The sequence below is a fragment of the Rhinoderma darwinii genome, chromosome 5 (genome assembly GCF_050947455.1).
Source record: "Rhinoderma darwinii isolate aRhiDar2 chromosome 5, aRhiDar2.hap1, whole genome shotgun sequence".
Taxonomy (NCBI): Eukaryota; Metazoa; Chordata; class Amphibia; order Anura; family Rhinodermatidae; genus Rhinoderma; species Rhinoderma darwinii.
This window is the reverse complement of record NC_134691.1, coordinates 276,039,450-276,059,525: the sequence shown is the minus strand read 5'-3', so window position 1 is coordinate 276,059,525 and position 20,076 is coordinate 276,039,450. Positions and strand designations below refer to the sequence as shown.

Below are 20,076 nucleotides of genomic sequence, written 5' to 3'. Positions count from 1 at the left end.
AGAGAGGCAGGGACTCCTAGCGTCATACATAACTACGATGCTAGGAGCCCGGCTCCCTGCACTGAGTTCGGTCCGGGACTTCCACCCGAAATACGCCCGTCCATAACGGACGTTAATGTGCTCGTGTGAACCCAGCCATAGCGTTATTAGCATGTAAGAAGATGTACAATGGCGCGCGTGCCATCATATGCCTGATGTGTGTGCCAAGTAGAGTACAATCCTTAAAGTGTGATGGTTAAGGTTTCCAGAGGTTTACACACTCATTGGAGAATCTACTTGTGCAATTCTGAGATTTTCTGATTATCACCCCTTACATGACTCAATAAATTGGGCCATACATGGCTGGCTTTTCAATTTCTGTAATTTATCCAGTAAAATTGAAAGCATCGCAGTTGTTTCCGAAGAATTTTTAGAATAAGCCATCATATGTGTGCGTACATGAAGAATAAAACTATTTCTGACCATTATATGACTTATATCCGGCATTTTTCAGTAGTTTTACCCTTTTACAGGCTTCATATCTAAATGTCAGTTTTCCCTGAATCCAACTTCAGAAGGTATAGAGACTAGCTGTGATGTCTCCCATACACAGTACAGAGAGAAGTAGAGATTCTTCTCCCCTATCCCTTTCTTACACACACAGAAGCAGCAGCAGCATGGACATTATACAGTAGTAATGAGCAGTGTTGCTATTAATCTAACTTTGGGGTAAGATAGTAGAACAAATACTGGAAGCAGCAACAGAATATTTGTTTCTCTCTATCTCTGTGCAACAGCTTCTCCATCTGATTCCCCAATTCCTCTCCATAGCCATTTCTGGGATGCAGCTTTAATATGATCTCAGTGAGGCTCATAACTTGTCTTCATCTCGGCCTCACTGATGATGGATTTCTCCAGTAAATTGTGAGTCAGTCCATAAAAATTTACAGTCAGAACATAAGGCAGGTAAAGGGGGAAAGAGGTGTATGATAAGAGGCGATAGAAGCGTTTACTGTAATAAGATATATTACAAAGTTTCTTATCTAGTCTTGTACTATTGATTCATGACAAAAAATATAAACATGGTTACTCTTTAAGATTTAATGCTCACAAGAATTGTGGTTTAATGCTCAAAAGAATTCTAATTAACACTAAATACAGTTTTTTTTGTATTCCGCTTTATTATTCCATTTTAATTTAAAGCGTAACTGTGCAAGAGAAATAAATATATATTTTTTTTACATTTTAATTTTGAAATACTCCAGAGTCATACTATGTTTCTTCTAAATATGATAATGAAGCCTCTAGTAAAATATACTGACAGCAATTCTCATAGTTTCTTGCTAGAATAATTATTAAGGTTCTTAGAGGATTAAGACAAATTAAGATAATCTAAACTTCAATAAAAATCTAATTAAATTATGTTCTTGACCTCATGAATTTAGCAACACACTTTGTTTTTGATTTTGAGCCTAATTGTTGTATAATTAAGGCACATAGTATATTATGCTATTTATTCGATCTGGATATATTCCATTCAACAAAAGCTTATATAAGATTAAATGGAATCAGCACAACAAAACCAAGCCTACAGCACACAATGTGACAGTTAAATAGAAATGACTATTGGTTTGACAGAATAAATATTGCAGTACACAAACTTCAAGTTGACCACTGAACGGACATAAATCTTTCTACATTTGGTCACACATGTACAGGTTCTAGTGACCTCAACCACAAATTATTAAATGCGAACAGTAGAATTGATTGACAAATGAAATATGGAAAATTTAATTTGATAATAAAAAGTAAATGATAAACTTTCTCTCTTTGATTATGTAAGTTGTTGGTTGCTTATGGACTGTAATATAGTGCAAGCCCTAAAAGACTTCTCTGAAAATGTGTTAGTTCTCCAAGGCTAGGAAATTCATGCCTCCTGATTTACTGCCATGTGAGGGAAGTACCAATTGTTCTGAATGTCGGTGTAAGACGGCATTTGGGTTTGCCTTCTTGGAGAACTAGTGCTGTTATGTAGAAGGTGTATTAAAAAGGCCGGAATATGCGGTAGCCACAGGAAGCTTCGTTAGACAAATAACTGACATTGCAGTGCAGGATTCTCAGTAAATGGATCATAAAATATATTTCTGTGCTTAATTTATGTAAGTAAGTACGTAAGGTCATATAGGGGCACCTGCTTAGAGTTCAGATCATTTCATTTACATGCACCAAGTATTTATCTGCTAATGGTGAACATTTTGCAGATCCAGATCCTCCACCCATATTATGCCACAGTACCTGTATTTGTTTTCTCTTGTTGCTGGGTGACCACAAGCATGTATTCATTTTACTAGGCATTGTTATTTATCGTAGACAAAAGTTTCTATATTTTCTTCTGCTCCTGTGTTATCTTTTGTTGTTGTGAAAAAGAAAGCACTATGTTCAATGATGTTTTTGTAGAGTTGTCATGGTATGTCATGGTATGTCTCATTGACATCTAAAATCAGCAAGATATCTTCAGTCTAATACACATTATTTTACTATAGGTCTGTTTCTGTGGCATAATGATGAAAACATGGTTACAAATCAATATTATGTTTTTTTGATTGTTAGAAGTTTTCAGGTCCTACAGAATTATTGGCCTGTCTGTCATGTTCGCCATTGCAGTGCTGATCTTTTTTTTTTCTTCTTCTGTCCATGTAACTATATGATTCCTTTAAGGTGCTATTTTAATGTACATATAAATTGTAAAACTTATTTTTATATATTTTATATATTTGCAGGAAAATGGTATATGTGAGAGGCTATGTTTACAATAATACCAATTATGTGTATATTATTAGCTATTTTTTGCTTCATTTTGTAACACTTTATAACCTGACAAAAGGCTTTTTGTAATAACTAATATTAGCCTACATATAAAATATATAACATATAACTAAGGTAAGTCAATTGTCACCTTAGGTAATGAGGTAATGTAATTATATAGTAATCTAATGTATGCCAGAAAGATTATGTTTACGGTTAACTCTAACCCAAGCCCAAGCCTTCAACTGGCCATACACATAAGATAAATACCAGTCATGATGGTTGATGACGGGCTTCTGTCTGGTTTAAAATTTCTGGCCGTTGCTGGCTTCAATTAGATGTGAATGGAATGAGCGCTATCTCCGGTAGCCCCATAGAAAGTGAAAGGAGCAGTGGCGGAGCATGCGCATTCCTGCTCGATTCACATAGGGCACTCCAGGACCCTTGTTCTCGGGATTGATGGGGGATTCAGTGCTCGGAACAGACATAAATCACCTATGTTGTGGATAAAAACTCTTAAAACTCCCTCTAACTTACCTTCTTCATATGTCTGTACACTACTCTGTAGATCTAACTCGAATACAACCTATACAAAATGCATAATTTCCTCTACTCTTGCCACTTCTTCATACACTGGCCTTCAAAATGTTTCTCCTACTATCCTGATTTTTGATACTGTCATGTATGAAATATTCTTTTTTTTGCTGGTAATTGTACTTGTATTTAGCCCAGTATTGCACCGCACTGTACAGCTCCAATGAAAAGGATAGCACTATATGCATTAATAATAATAATAATAATAATAATAATAATCATGGTAAATAATAGAGAACAACAGTATCTAGCATTTCAGATCCTCCAGATCCTCCTTTCAAAAGTCTGCTCAGGCCACAACATCCTGATTGAAAACATAATGTAATTTAGCACTGGCAAATTAAATATGTTTTCCTGTAATGAGGTAAATTGTGACTCACTGTACAGATGGCCAGCATCCTGGGTGGCCAAGAAGTGGAAGAAAACATTTTTTATTATTTGGAAATATCATCAACGAAACTGTCCAAAATATTTTAACCCATATTTCCATACATGAAACAAATTCTTAATAAAGGTTTTTATTAGAGCTTATTTTTCTTTGTGAATAGCTTAAACTAGGAGATGCATATTGCTTTATTCGCTTCATTACGGTAGTGTTCTTTGCTCTTGGCCTACAGCAATGATGCTGTTCAATATAAGAGAATTGGAGTATGTTTTCAATTAGCTTGTAGTAAAAAGTATAAAACCAAACGCAATGTTAAGGGTATTTTCCAGCATATAACTTGTTACTGGGCAGTGTACCATACTTGCCTGACCACATGGTTTACTAGATGATAAATAGCAATAGTTATTATGTCATTTCACTCAATGAATAGAAATTGGTCACAATATCAACTTTTCATTCTCTCCTTTTACAATGTCAGCTTACATACTAAAAAGTGGCCTGTTTGTACCTTTCTGTTGATCTTCAGAAATGACATTTCTTAAACAATTTAAACGCAATGGGAAGAATTTATTAAGTATGGTGCTTCCTATGCCAGTCTTAATCTCAAGAACGTTGGAATAAAATGCACCAAATTTTAACAAATTAGGCATATTTCTTACCGTCCGTGTGCCAGAAAGTCAAATCTAGGACAGCTATGAAATGACATACATCTGCGCCATAATTTACACCAGTTTCTAGCGTAAATTAAAGTAAATTTGTCGGCCCACTGTGAGCCCTGCCACTTTGTGATAAGCCACGTCCCCTTTAAAGAAAAAAAATGCTGGACGCAGCGTAAATATATACAGTTGGTGGCAGTAAAGTGGATCTGTTGATGGTCTGATTCAGCTATTTTATGTTTTAGCCAGTCTATTGGGAAAATAAATATTCGTCCGCAAATTATCATTTTCTTAGCTAGACAACCACATCAGTATTCCTTATTAGGGGATATAAATATCATGGGGGTGGCAACTTGGGTCCCTTCTCTATTAGGCAGTATTAGCCACTTCAAAGAGTTGCTACCGCTCTGGTGGTCTCAGACCAGCCACTAATTACAGCAGCTAGACCCATAGCGATCAGCCGATCGTCGGGGCAGCTTGCTTTAGAGAAGAAGTTGTCCAATTGGTGCAACCTCTTAAGAAACAGGGATGCTCCTATAAAGAATATTTATTACATATCCAGAGGACTTGTATGGGATAACACTAACCATTTCCTCGTCTGCAATGTAGATAGGTGATAAAAAGATTATTTGTGGGGAAATCCCTTTGAAAAAAAAAAATCTGACAATGATGAGAAAGTTACTGACATTTATTTACAGTACATTTTGTTTTAAAGCTACAATGACGATGTAGCAGTGCAGAGTTTTACATTTGGTACAACTTATCAGTGTCATCTCTTAGGCTTGAACATGTTCACATGTCATGTGAATGAAGTTAATAGATTTGTGAATGAGCTTCACACATTTACAAATTCACACCTAGCAAGTTAAATGAAATGTGTAGCATTTTTCACTATCAGTTTTTGCCTCGGCTGCCGTCATTTTCTGTATCAGATAATAACTGACAATAGCATATTGCTTTGTCACTCACAGTTGTATTGATTGTTTTACTTACAAGAAGTCAAAATGAGAAAGAAGTACACAATGGTGTCTTGAGATTGCTAACAATTCCCTGAGGGAGTGGCAGACTCGTGTTACTTGTACTTCAATGGTTTGCTTTTTTGTTACATGAAATCAATTTGAAGAAGTTTCTTTATGAAGAAAATACAGTTGTTAACCCAGCTTTTTGTTGGTTTTACGATCTATTGTGCTTCATAAACTTCCTGCAGTTGGAAAGCGGGTAGGAGAAAATATATATAGCACTATGTAATGAATTTTTTTCAGACTATAAAAACACTATGGAAATAGCATTATAGCAAAAAGAAAAAAAAATTACAATAATAAAATTGTATCCTTTTTTTTTTTACTCCCATGCATGTAGCTTCCATTACTAACTACAAATGAGGGACTGTGACTATGTACACATGTTTATTCTTAGGCCTTTTCCTTACCTAGTAGAAACGTTTTTTAAAAAACAAAACAATGGAAGGTATACCAGAGATGTCACATTTATGGAATCACTGGTTAAGCAATTCCCAGAATCTACGTTTATGGAGTTGCTAGGTGAGCGATTCCCCAAAGGCTGCTGGAGACTGAGCGTGCAAATAAATACGCAACCCAAAATCCGTCACACCACTGATCAACAGAGTGTAAGGCTACTCTATGGTTTTCACCAGAGCCCACTGCAAGGTGGGATTGTTTTTGCTGCATAGAACCCAGGTTGTTTTAACAGAGTTCGGTGTTGGATAAGAGGTGCTATGTAGGCAATACCAGAACAGGTAACAAGACAGCCAGAGGGTAAACAGAAAGTCCAAATCCCAAAGCTAGAGGATGTCAGGAATAGCAGAGGTCAGTACCAGGGGGGAGCTGAAAGTCCAAATCCGTAAGCAAGGGGTAATCCATAGACAAGCCGAAGTCCAGTTCCAATAAGTCAAAATAGCCAAAGGTACAGGGTATAGTCAGAAGCTTGACCAAACACATGGAAACCAGGAAATTCACAAGCAAAGAACACAGAAGCAACCCAGGTTTAAGTACTCCACCCTTACACCTGATAGGAAGAAAGACAGAGAAAAGGGATAGGCTGAACAACCAAAACCAGAACCGCCCAGAAGCTAGCCTAGTAGTCATGGTAATCTTAAAGGAACGGCCATTTCCTAACAGTCACATTGTTTTCTAAGGACCAAGATATGTATGCCAAAGTCTGTCAAGTTTTTGTACACAACTCAGGGATTTTTTTGGAGCATTCAAAATCATACAATAGGGTGGATTAAAAAAAAAGAAAAGAATATATGCAATGTATATCTTTTTTTTTATAATGGGTCAATATTATTATTATTTTTATCATTTTAAAACAACATTTATTCCAGGGTATTGTAAATATAAAAAAAAGGTTTAGTTAAATAACATGAGACTATAGAAACAACAAGTACAATAATCATGAGCTTGCTAAATGTCCGACTCGTGCAGATGAGAGCACTCTCCCTGCAAGGTCTTACAATCTAGAAGGGGAGGAGGAATGAGACAGTAGGTATGGGCAGTAGCTGCTCATATGGTAGTGTAGTGGCAGCAGGGTTATTTTAGATTGTAAGCTTTTTTGAAGAGGTGGGTTTTCAGGTTGCTTTTGAAGGTTTTGATGGTGGCAAAGAGCAGAGAGCAGACAAAATGAGAGCAGAGGAGGTCTTGTCAGGACCGGAGATCATGTATGGATAGGTATCAGGAGATTAGGTCAGTGACGTATGGAAGGGACAGGTTGTGGATGACCTTGTACGTTATTGTTAATATTTTGAATTGAATTCGCTGGGCAATGGGTAGCCAGTGAAGAGATTGACTGAGGGTAGAGGCAGAGTTAGAATATGGGGGGAGGTACAGTAGATTGGGCAGCATAGTTGAGGGTGGATTGGAGGGGTGCAAGAGTGCTAGATGGGAGGCCACAGAGAAGGAAGTAATCTAGGCAGGAGATGATGAAAACATGTATTGGCATTTGTGTGAACTCGAGGTTAAAAGAGTGGATTTGACAAATGTTTTTCAAGTGGAAGTTTTGGTGGAGGCGGTATAAGGTGGAAAGGGCTTAGATGTGAGGTTTGAAAACAGGGCAAAATCAAAGGTTATTTTGTGGCAGTAGACTTGTGAGATTGGGAAAAGTGAAGCCCTTAACTTTGATTCATCAAGCTGGTAAGTGGGTTGAGTAAGATGGGGGAAAAGCGGCAATGAGTAGTAAATTCTTAGATGTGCGGTTTGAAAGACAGGGCAGAATCAAAGGTTATCCCATGGCAGTGGACTTATGAGACTGGGAAAAAGAGTCATTAACTGCAATTGAGATTTCTGGTAAGGGGGTTGAGTATGAAGGGGAAAACATGAATTTCATTTTCTCCATGTTGAGTTTTAGAAAGCAGGAGAAGAAAAAGGATATATCTTTCAGGGACTTCAGAAAGCAGTAGGAAAAACCTCATGTACAAAATATCACAAAATAAAAAAACAGAACCAAAAATGCATGTAAAGAAATGCAATTAAAAATGCATTAAATAAAGGATGTTTCTTACATGCATTTTAACATGCTGAAAGAAGTGTGTGTGTGTGTGTTTGTGCGTGCATGCGCGTGTGTGTGTGTGTGTGTGTGTGTGTGTGTGTGTGTGTCTGTGTGTGTGTGTGTAGAGGCCTTACTGAAAAAAAAATCATATGCAGCTTCGCAAATTAAATTTACATTTTTTAGCTATTTAAAAGTCATCAGCATGTTAATTTGTATTGAATTGTTTAATATACTATACAAGTTTTAATCTTCTTTCTCAAAATTGAATCAATGTAATTTTTGCTAATTTCTCAGAAAACAGACATACACGTTTAATTTCCTTGATAATTTTGCATTTGTCATATTATTCACTTGATTACATATTTTACAGTATGCTCATATCTTGTTATTTTCAAAACTCCTTCATTTTTCTTTTACCAAGTATTTTTCATAATCAAGACTTTATTGATTTTTTTATAATATGTCCATATCAGAATATTAAGTATTAGTCCAGTAATGGAATATTTCATCAGTCCAGCATAAAACACCCAGCAAATTAAATCACCAGACGACAAAGAATGTACGTAACCTTAGCGTAATTATTCAAATTACAAGTAAAAATAGTGATTCCAGCATAATTATTGTAGACACAGTAAAGGCCCTTTTACATGAGCCAATTATAATATTATGTGAACCCTCCTTCCCGATCATTGCCCCTTGTGAACAGTGCAACGATCAGCCAATGAACGAACAAACAATTGTTCATCGGCTGATTGTATAGTTTATGCAGCAGAAAATATTATTGTTGTCGGCAAAAAATCTCCATGTGTAAACAGGGAGATGTTCTGCTGACATGATAGAAATGTATGGGGACTAGTAATTGTAGTAACGATCGCTTGTCCCCATGCATTGCTCCTTGTGAAAGAAGCAAACGAGCGCCGATCAACGAGCTGTCTCGTTAATCCGCGCTCATTTACATAGTCCATGTTGGGCCATGTAAGAGCACACTAAGTTTGTGGACCATGCCAGAGAGAAAGAAAGAGGAGTGAGAACAATAGAAAGAGAGATAGAAGTAATAGAGAAGGAGGGGAAAAGGAAAAGAAGAAAAAAAGAGGGATAGGAGGAGGGAAAGGATGAGCAATTTATCTGTTGGGGTTGATAAAGTCTTTGTTGACTTTATCAATGAAGGCTATTTAAAGTAATGCTAAGTACAATAGCCACTCAACAAACCAGGGTTTTGTTTAACGTCAATCCAGCATTGCTTCATGGACATAACTTGAGAAAATTAGTCATGGGCCTCAGCCATGAGTGATTCCATCCTCAGCAAATGGTCCATTTTCGTGACCCATTTTAGAGGCCCATGTGTCGGAGATATGGAAGTTAAAGAGCTTTCCAGCTCCACCCATCTTTTGGAAGATGGTGCCAATCCATTAGTCTTGTTAGGAGAGTCGCTTGATGGTACAGGGCTAGATCAGGGAGGCCCGTCACTATTTTAGGCTTGGAGGGGTCAGAAGTCATCAGTTTAATGTCTTTTTGGTTTCCTCAAATAAAGATTTTTAAGGCTGAATTAAGGTGTCGGAAATAAGACTGAGAGATTGCTATAGGAACAGTTTGAAAAAAAGTATAAAAATGTGGCAGGATATCAATCTTGACCACATTCATGCTGCCAAACTGGGATAATTCAGGACGATATAATCTATAAGGGTACGGACAGTGTAAAAAAGTAAGGGCAGATAATTATATGAGTAAAGATTAGCCGGGTCTGAAAGGACCTGGATGCCTAAGTATTTAAAACTGTTGACCTGCCAGAAGATTGAAAAGGACATTTTAGTGAACTAACAGTGGGAGATGGTAAATAAATATTCAAAGCTTCCATTTTAGAAAAAAATTACCAAAATATTGCTAATCTGTCAAAATCTATTTCAGGGCTAAGGATGTAAAGGAATAAGTCATCGGCATGTAATACCAGTTTGTGTAGCTACTGTCCGATTACAAATGTTTTTTTATAGTAAATTTTTTCTATAAATTATTTTAAATTAACAATAACGATAACATAATACTATAACGTAGCCCAGAAGTGGGCAGGGGAAGAGAGAAGGGGAGGAAAAATAATCCAAATAATTGGAAGGTAAGTTACAAAGTGTCGTTTTTCAGGTAAGATCTTTGCGTGCGTAATATAGATATTATTATGCAAGCAGAATTCATGTATACAGTTGCCGTCAATCACTAGGAATGTACATTATGGAGAACGGTCCAGAAAGAATTAGTCACACATGGCAAGGTTAATAAGGTTGGGGCAGGCCGGCGCAAGAGAGTTCTAGTGAGGTATGGATAGTTTTACAAGTATTTAGGTGAACTAAAAGTGCATTTGTTCATTTCTAGGTTGATGCATTTATTATGCACTTGCTAAGATGGAGATCGCAGTCAATATGGTGGTGGTGGAAATATAAAGTGAAAAGGGAAGAGGGAGGAAGAAATAAAAATGGTGTGGAAAACCGTGGAAATGGTGGGGGGAACATAATATGGTAAGGTGTGAAAAGGGTAAGGACATGCAAACAGGATGCACCACTTAAAACATGGTGAATTGTACTGGTAAGCCATGAATATCAAACAGTTATATATGATTCCTTGTCAAAACATCATTAAAAACAAAATAAATTCAAAATACTAATAATAATAATAATAAAAAATAAAAATTATTACCATAGGTGCATTTGGTAGAATTTTGTATTACTATTTCTTTTATTTTTTTTATTTGTCTTCAGTCTTACGTCTTATTTTGAAAAAAACTCGACTTTGACCTAAAATGAATTATATTTTAGAAATGATAATTTATAATATAATTACGCACTTTCCCTAGGGAAGAGACTGGGCAGAATAGTGGAGTCTGTGGACAACGCAAGCTTTTATTTTGCTGACTTACGTGAGAATGTCTCTAGATATAGACAAAGGTCACAACTAAATGTATTATCCCATGTTCTACATTATAAGTTACGTTTTCTTGTGTAATAAAAATACATTTTTCAACTCGTTGGAACAAAGCATGTCCTTTCAACAAGTGTGTAAAACAATCTCTTTGAACGGTTAATAACTGGCCAGATATTATTTATGCTAACATATTACAACACAATCCTTTTCTGCTCTCTTTAGCATCTGTTTGCAATCTGAATGAGAACTTGCATCACTTGTTAGGAATTTTGGCAGAACACACTATTTTAATTGTGCCTTTGTTTTGCTTAAAATGTTTAGTGCCGATTTTGAAACATTATAAATCAGAGGCATGATATTAATTAATGAGCTGTTCCTTGCCCGTTATTTCCTGACCACAGGTGTCTCGTGTAGAATGGCTTTACACAGAAAAGGTCTACTGGCGTACGTAGCTGTTTGGGATTTCCACAGCTTGGGCTACTTTTTCACTGTCAAAACAGATGTTTTAAACAACTTATGATACCATTATTTATCAGAGATCTCGACTTGCATACTAATTTTGTATCATTTACTTATTAGTAACTACAAGGACATGTTTTTTTTAACTCGTAGATTACTTGAATTATAAAGAAATTTCTGCAGTGTAAGCAAAGTATTACACCTCATGCATGATTAAATGGTAGCGCTCCATTGAGTGATATTGACAACATGGATAGGGATTTATGAAATGATGGAGATCCTCAATTGTCCTTTTCTGGGCTACAGTTAACCCTCTGCCAGACATGAAACCATGACAACCAAGCAGCACTGGAATGAGCCACTTGGGTCATTGCATTGCAACAGCCTGTATAAGTTGACAGTTTGTTGAAGAATTACGGGGTTAAGAAAAAGAGTTCGGTTTCTCCTCCAAGGACAGCAGCTTTTCTCTTTCTCATAGTAAATCTGGCCAAACATTTTGGATTAAAGTTGTCGAAACACTCCAGTTCTGATGCTATCGGCCAGCGATGTAATGCACAGTATATGGCTGGCAAAATACAGAAAAGAGTGTGTATATGCAATCTCCCATTTGCTATTGCCAAAATTTTAATATTGCCTATCTAGTCTTCACCTTACAATAGTACATTAGTACATTATATTCCATATAACCCAACCTAGTTATAATAGACTTTGTCCGTACCCACTTCCAAAAAATGGAATTTATAAAACAAGAATTGTTGTCCTGTAGTATGTACTCTGGTGGCAGTATACTTATCAATTTATTTTTTATATACCTAGTCCCAAAGAAAATAAATACATATTGTTCATACATATTTGGCTTAAAATATGTAATTCGTTTGTGATATGGCTTAGCATATTTATGTAAAACTGCATAATTGGTAAATGATCATGCAGGGTTAAAAACTATCTCCATGTGATATTCACTTTAACATACTGTTCAGTGAAAAAAATAATCTTCATAAAATATTGCTCTTTATTGCTCAACCTTGCACAACGGACTCTAAAAAAGGTGATATATTTCAGTAACTTACTTGAATATTTTAGCAATATTATTAAAGAATAAGCTAAAATGCAGTTATTCTCATAATACAGGTGGTTGCTGTTTTAAAATATCTGAACTATTTCTCCAGATGTCACATTTTGAATTTTCGTTGGTACTTGGCTGCCAGGTTTTGTCAAGCTGATTTTAGTAGAACACATAAGCCTAAGCATTATACCTGCTTTTCTCTCTGGGGGAAGGCAGATGGCAGAATGCAGGAGCCGGCTCTTCTCCTCAAAGCCAAACCTTTCAATGCCTAGTCTCTAGAAAGCGAAAAAAAATAACTTCATGGTACTTAGAAAAATGGTTCATAGTACTGTCAACGCTTCCAGAACTTGAGAGAGCTTTTATTGTTTATATGTAATATCTTAAATTAGTAAATTTATATAAATAGAAAGCTCTGGTCCTATAATATACCTGAATTGTGACGAAATAAATACTTTTAAATGCAAGAAACCTTAAATCAAGCAGTGGATCATACTAAAATATGGGGCAATTACTACATGACGATTAAAGCCTGAGATTTACATTTGCAGTATAGCAAGCATACTATCAAGATCACCTGCAATCAGTCTCAGAAATATAATTCTAGTCAATGACGGACCCAATATCATGGGAATATTTGGATCTATATGCTAATTTGTTTAACCACAGATTTTACCATAGACTGAAATTAAGTTCCAAAAACTGGGGCTGGGCCTCATGCACAAAAGGCAGAGCCGTGTGTACGGTGTCTGTATGGCGGCACACCGTGTCCCTGCTGCTCCATACTACAGAGCCATTTTCACTCTGACTTGACACTGTACTACAAAGTTATTCTTCTTAAGAAGAAATGGGGAGAATACCGCCATAATATTACATCTGATGGAGCATGCCATCATTTTTATTTATTTTTTATTTTATTTTTTACAGATTCAGTATAACTTCATATTAAATTTAAACATATGGAGGTACAGTAGGGCCCCATAGAAGTCAATAAGTACTGTATTACGGCTATGTACAACTTGTTCTATGGATCTGTAATATGGTAATATGCATGAAGCTTTAGAGTCAATGCACACGATGCGTATTACGTGCGGTATTGCCACGCGTATTTGCGTGTGGCAAAAATGCAGCGTAATACCATACCAGCATAGACAATGAGATTCCTGGTAATCTCATGTCCACACTGCGGTATTTTTTAGTGCGTAACTTGACCCGCGGTACATTTTTTTTTAAACCGCCGCATGTCAATTTATCTTGCAATTCCGCTTGCGATTTCTATCCCTGTAGTTCTACAGAAATACGAAGCAAAACCCGCAGCATGAAAATGCTGCAATTTACGCAGCAAAACGTGAAAAATGCATCAAAAAATGCACCATTGGGTGAGTTTTTTTCCTGCAAATTTCTTGCGGTTTCCTGCAGTTTTGCTGCATACTTTCCGCAGCAAAATACGCAACATGTGCATGTAGCCTTAGAGTTGAGCTTAGTAATTACCCAAATAACTAAGTCTTTATATTTCCTTGTGTCCTCTATTTTTCTCGTCCGGGTTTCTCCTCTGCAAGCAATTCCTGGTTTCACTTTTCTTCTTTTCTCTGCATTTCTTTAGCAACTGATGTTGTCTGTGTGCTGTCCGTTGTTTCACACACCCATACACTTTAATGGGCGAGTCTGGACCAGAAAAGGACATGCAGTGAGTTTCTCACAACAGACACACGCTCCATAAAAAAAAACCTGGATGTGTGACTAGCCACAATTAATTGCATGGGTCACCATGCTATCCATTGTTAAAATGGACAATGCCCTTATGAGAAACATGCTCGTGTGAATAGACATGTTAAGCCACCGGATGGGCTCTAAGATTATACCATTGAGGAATATTTATCAAACTGGCTAATAGTGAAACTGTCCTTGTTGTTCATAGCAACCAATTAGAGCTCAGTTTTTATTTTCCAAACTCCTCTGGAAAAATGAAATCTGCACTGTAATTGGTTGCTATGGGCTACAAGGCCAGTTCATTTTTTTTACACAGTTCTCATAAATGAGGTTGAGTAATACACTAGTATCTAGTAAATTGTGTGTGGCCTACAGTTTTATGTTTTCCACTCTGTTTTTTAAACAAAACATTATATGGTACTACTCGAGATTCACTACAAATATTCTCTAAAATCTATGCGATAACAAGTTATTATCAGATGAATCGAAAGAAATTGTTACCTCTATAAAATTATTATATTGAGTTAATGTCAACAGATTTTGCAGCATACATGAACCAGTACATTGATATGGGAAACATGGTGGCTCAGTGGTTGGCAGCACTTAAAGTTCTGGGTTCGAATTTGACCAAGGGCAACATCTGCATGAAGTTTGTATGTTCTCCCCTTATTGTGTTTGTTTCCAAAGGGGTACTCCAGTTTCCTTCCACACTCAAAAAAAAAAAAAAAGATAGAGAATTTAGCTTGTGAGGACACTGGGGACAGTGAGTGATGACAACTTCTGTACAGTGCTGCGAAATATGTTGGTGCTATATAAGCAAAATAAATATCAATTAATAGTTCATCATAGAGTATTGATTTTAATACTACATGTTCTTTTTGTGTATTGCATCAGTCCTATGCACCAGCTCTCCATCCCATGGCTCCCCCCAGCCCCAGTACGAACAGCAGTAACAACAGCAGCAACAGCAGTGGAGAACAGCTGAGTAAAACAAACCTATATATAAGAGGACTACCGCCTGGCACGACAGACCAAGACCTCACTAAGCTATGTCAACCGTAAGTCACATAAAAAAATCTCATAATGTATGTACTACAATATAGACCGATGATTATATGTTTTTCTCTGTTTTTTGACTATGTTTTATATATGGAGAATTTAATCAAAAGAAGAAAAGTCAATTCAGTGCAGTGAGGGAATAATACATAAAGTCCACTGTTACCATGTAGAATACATAATATTTATAGCTCATGTAGTCCATAGGTTAGGACAAAAATCGCTATAGACATCGCTAGAAATAGTAACTAAACATAGTCGATAAATATCTACACATTCTGGTTTGACTGGTCTACGTTATTTTATTATTTATACATCAATGATTACATTAATATTTAATACCTATCTATGGCTTAAACAATTACTATTGGTATGTTAAATGTGGTTGGCTGCAAGTATGTTTTTTAGGCTATGTTTACATTAGCGTCGGGCTTCCGTTCATGGGTTCCATTCAACCTTTCCATTGGAGGAACGATGAACGGAATGCCAAACGGAAACAAAAGCTTCCGTTTACATTACCATTGATTTCAATGGTAACGCTTCCATTGAAGATGGTGTCCGTTTGTTTCCGCTCCGTGAGGTTTCCTTTTTTTTTCACGGAAACAATATTGTAGTCGACTACACTACTGTTTCCGCTAAAAAAATGGAATTTAACGGAATGGAAACCAACTGCAACGGAAGAATTATTATTGAAATCAATGGTAATGCAAACGGAAGCTTTGGTTTGCATTACCATTGATTTCAATGATAATTCTTTCGTTTGGCATTTCATTCATTGGTTCCTCCGACGGAAAGGTCGAACGGAACCCATGAACGTAAAGCCTCACGCTGATGTGAACAGGCCCTTACTATATAAGGTAACTCTGCATGCTTTTATGCAAAAAAAAGCCTGCTACCTTTGCACCTTTTAGAGCTTTGCCCCTGTATATTTAAAATAATGCCGTTTTTAAGACATGTGACTGTGTCCTATACCTCTTTGATTTTGGCCACAATTGTTTTATTATCAAATCTTTTAATTAATATTATTCTTCCTTGGGATCAAAATTCAGAGTTTTCGATGGCTATTGAATATGCATCTGCTTCATTGAGATATATATATATATATATATATATATATATATATATATATATATATATATATAGCATATATATAAACAAATTTAGTGCAAAAATTGCACTTTATTAGCCCATATGTGCGATGCTTCAGTCCACTATGCTGCGGCTTGAAAAAGGATCCATTATAGTGGGTTGAAACGTCTCACATATGGGCTAATAAAATCCTATTTGGGCTAAATTAGTTGGAGTGTTGTCTATTTTTTGGATGATATGGAGTTTGAGTCCTAAAGCTTGCACCCTTTCCAGAGCCTTGAAACTGTGCTGCTTAATCTAATATATATATATATATATATATATATATATATATATATATATATATATATATGTATATATATATAGTGTTGCACAATTCTCCCACTTCACTAACAGCTAAATGTCTACCGATGGTAAAGTTGGAGCCATAACTTATGATAAAATGTATTCCTTTGTATTTATCAAAACAGTAAATACATTAGACAGCAAATAGCAATCCTTACCTTAAAGTGAATATTCAGCTTTTAACACCATGTCGTTTTTAGTTCCAAAATTCTGTGTTGATTAATTTCTTAATTTAACATTATAGTTTCCGAAGCTTTGTTTTTTTATACAAAGCTCCAAAACCCCTGCATAGACATACATTTAAAACATAATATTCTAGCTGCCTGCAGCCACCACTAGAGGGAGTTTAGGAGCTTCCTGGGTAGTAATTTCTTATTGAGTTATTATTAAGCTCCCTCTAGTAGAACCTGCAGGAAGCCAGCATATTTTCTATTAAATCTAGATACCAGGTATCAGTAAAAAAAAAAAGCAAAAAAAAAAGCTTTGACTACTAGAAAGATAAATATAAAATAAAATGAAATTATTTAGATTAAAAAAACCAAAATGGTATTGGACTGGGTGAACTTTAAAGAGGCTCTGTCACCAGATTTTGCAACCCCTATCTGCTATTGCAGCAGATTGGCGCTGCAATGTAGATTACAGTAACGTTTTTATTTTTAAAAAACGAGCATTTTTCGCCAAGTTATGACCATTTTCGTATTTATGCAAATGAGGCTTGCAAAAGTACAACTGGGCGTGTTGAAAAGTAAAAGTACAACTGGGCGTGTATTATGTGCGTACATCGGGGCGTGTTTACTACTTTTACTAGCTGGGCGTTGTGTATAGAAGTGTCATCCACTTCTCTTCACAACGCCCAGCTTCTGGCAGTGCAGATCTGTGACGTCACTCACAGGTCCTGCATCGTGTCGGCACCAGAGGCTACAGATGATTCTGCAGCAGCATCGGCGTTTGCAGGTAAGTCCATGTAGCTACTTACCTGCAAACGCTGATGCTGCTGCAGAATCAACTGTAGCCTCTGGTGCCGACACGATGCAGGACCTGTGAGTGACGTCACAGATCTGCACTGCCAGAAGCTGGGCGTTCTGAAGAGAAGTGGATGATACTTCTCGTCAGAAAGCCCAGCTAGTAAAAGTAGTAAACACGCCCCGATGTACGCACATAATACACGCCCAGTTGTACTTTTACTTTTCAACACGCCCAGTTGGACTTTTGCAAGCCTCATTTGCATAAATACGAAAATGGTCATAACTTGGCCAAAAATGCTCGTTTTTTAAAAATAAAAACGTTACTGTAATCTACATTGCAGCGCCGATCTGCTGCAATAGCAGATAGGGGTTGCAAAATCTGGTGACAGAGCCTCTTTAACTCAAAGTAAATCTTGTTGGGCTTCAAAGGAACTAAGAGAGATAAGAATGTTTTTGCTAATAAAAAAAAGAGAATTCAAAATGCCCAAAAATTTACTATCTTTTTAGTGTTGTTTTCTAAACTTATGCTTCACTTATTAGTGTAGCATATTCTGCTATCAACTAAAATACAAAGTTCTTGCACCAGTTCCACTCCAATGTCACTGCTAAGGACATTTAAAAGTAATAGTATCAGTATAGATCCCACAGGTACTCTTTTAAATTCTGTTTACCACAAGAAATGTTTGCCATCTCTCTTGAAGCCAATGTCTTACAAAGTGTCAATTTACAACCCAATCCCAGTGCATTTCAACTTGTTTATCAGTATTCCAGAAGAAACAGTGTCAAAGGGTTAATTGAAAGCTAAGTAAGCCACATCTGCTTCTTTATTCGAAATTATCGAGTTATCTGGTCTGTGTTCAAGTAGTGCTGTTTACTGGGCATACCATGTAGTGTTCAGTATTCTGGATCAATTCTAGGGGGACTAAATAACTTGATGAAGTTGCATCACAGAATATATTTATTTATTTAGTGTTAACAAATCAAAACCAGTATAAGGAGGTAGAGACATTATTTTGGAAACCCTAGTGTAAGTATCTATGCAAACTATAAAATGCTCATATTACACCTCTAAATATATAGGTTATCACCTGGTCTGGTGTTTGCATTACAGGCCGTAAAGTGTTTTCATAAAGATAGCATATGAGATATCAAATCAATTTGACCCTGCAACAATAAGACAAATGTGGTAAAGCAAACTCTTGACATCATCTGCGTGAAAAATGTTATGATGCTGATAGAGAATAGGAGGAGAGGTATTTTGAAGTAAGAATCAGAAAAGCGTCTGTGCAAGACAATATATTTTAGTATAAACATTGGGGGAAAAAATAGTGAAAGAGTTAAAATGAATTAATTCCCTTATTGCCAGCTGTTAATCCACACAAGTTGTCCTTCTTGTCCCAGTGTAGGAGCTAGATCATGTGAAGTTGTGAACTGATCAAAGTAAACACAAAGGGCACAAAGTGTACAGGGTGTTACTATAGTAGAAAGACATACATGATGACAGACATGGAGAGATGAGGTGGGGGGAGTTAAGAGCATGGAAGTATTTACATATATATATATATATATATATATATATATATATATATACTGCTCAAAAAATGTAGAGGAACCCTTAAACGACACATCGGATCTCGATGAACAAAACATGTTGAAAATCTTTACTGATATAAATTGCGTAATTTATTGAGAACATGACGTACTGTATCAACGAGCAATTGAAACTATAATTGTCAACCATTTGAGAGCTGGATTCCAAATCACCCTAAAAATCTAATTGAAAAATGGAAATCCCAGGCAAATTTAATTTGCGTAAATTTAATTACGGTAACTCATAATGTGACTTAGTAGTGTGTATGTCTCTAACGCTCCTGTATGCACTCCCGATAAAGTCTGGGCATGCTTATGATGAGACGGTGGATGGTGTCCCCTCCCAGACCTGGATCATCGCATCAGTGAGCTCATGGACAATCTGTGGGGCTATTGGCAACATTGGATGTACTGATTTATAATGTTCCAGAGGTTCTTAATTGGATTCAGGTCTGGGGAATGCGCAGGCTAGTCAAAGGCATCAATGCTTTTGTCATCCATGAACTGCCTACACACTTGGGCCACGTGAGGCAGGGCATTGTTTTGCCCAAAGAGGACCCCAGGGCCCACTGCTTCAGCGTAATGTCTGACAATGGCTCTGAGCATTTCATTCCAGTACCTATTAACAGTCAGGGTACCGTTGGCTATCACGTGGAGGATTGTGTGACCCTCAAAGGATATGGCTCAAGTCTTTCACGTCTGTCACATGTGCTCAGCGTGAACCTGCTCTCATCTGTGAAGCGAACGGGTCCCCAATAGAGGACATGCAAATTATGGTGTTCTCTGGCGAATGCCAATCGTGCTGCACGGTGGTGGGTTGTGAGCACAAGTCCCACTACAGGATGTCGGCCCTAATGCCACCCTCGTGGAGTCTGTTTCTGACAGTTTGGTCAGAAACATGAACACCAGTAGCCGGCTGGAGGTCATTTGTAGGGGTCTGACAGTGCTTCTCCTGTTCCTCCTTGCACA

The 20,076-nt window shown here is 36.8% G+C and overlaps 1 protein-coding gene across 1 annotated transcript in view; it reads left to right on the top strand.

The window, feature by feature from the left end:
- Window positions 1-20,076, top strand: part of RBMS3 (RNA binding motif single stranded interacting protein 3) — a 546,958-nt gene that overhangs the window by 105,463 nt on the left and 421,419 nt on the right. The window contains exon 2 of the mRNA XM_075828609.1: window positions 14,954-15,120. Coding sequence (XP_075684724.1) covers window positions 14,954-15,120 — 167 coding nt within the window. The remainder of the gene's footprint in view (window positions 1-14,953; window positions 15,121-20,076) is intronic.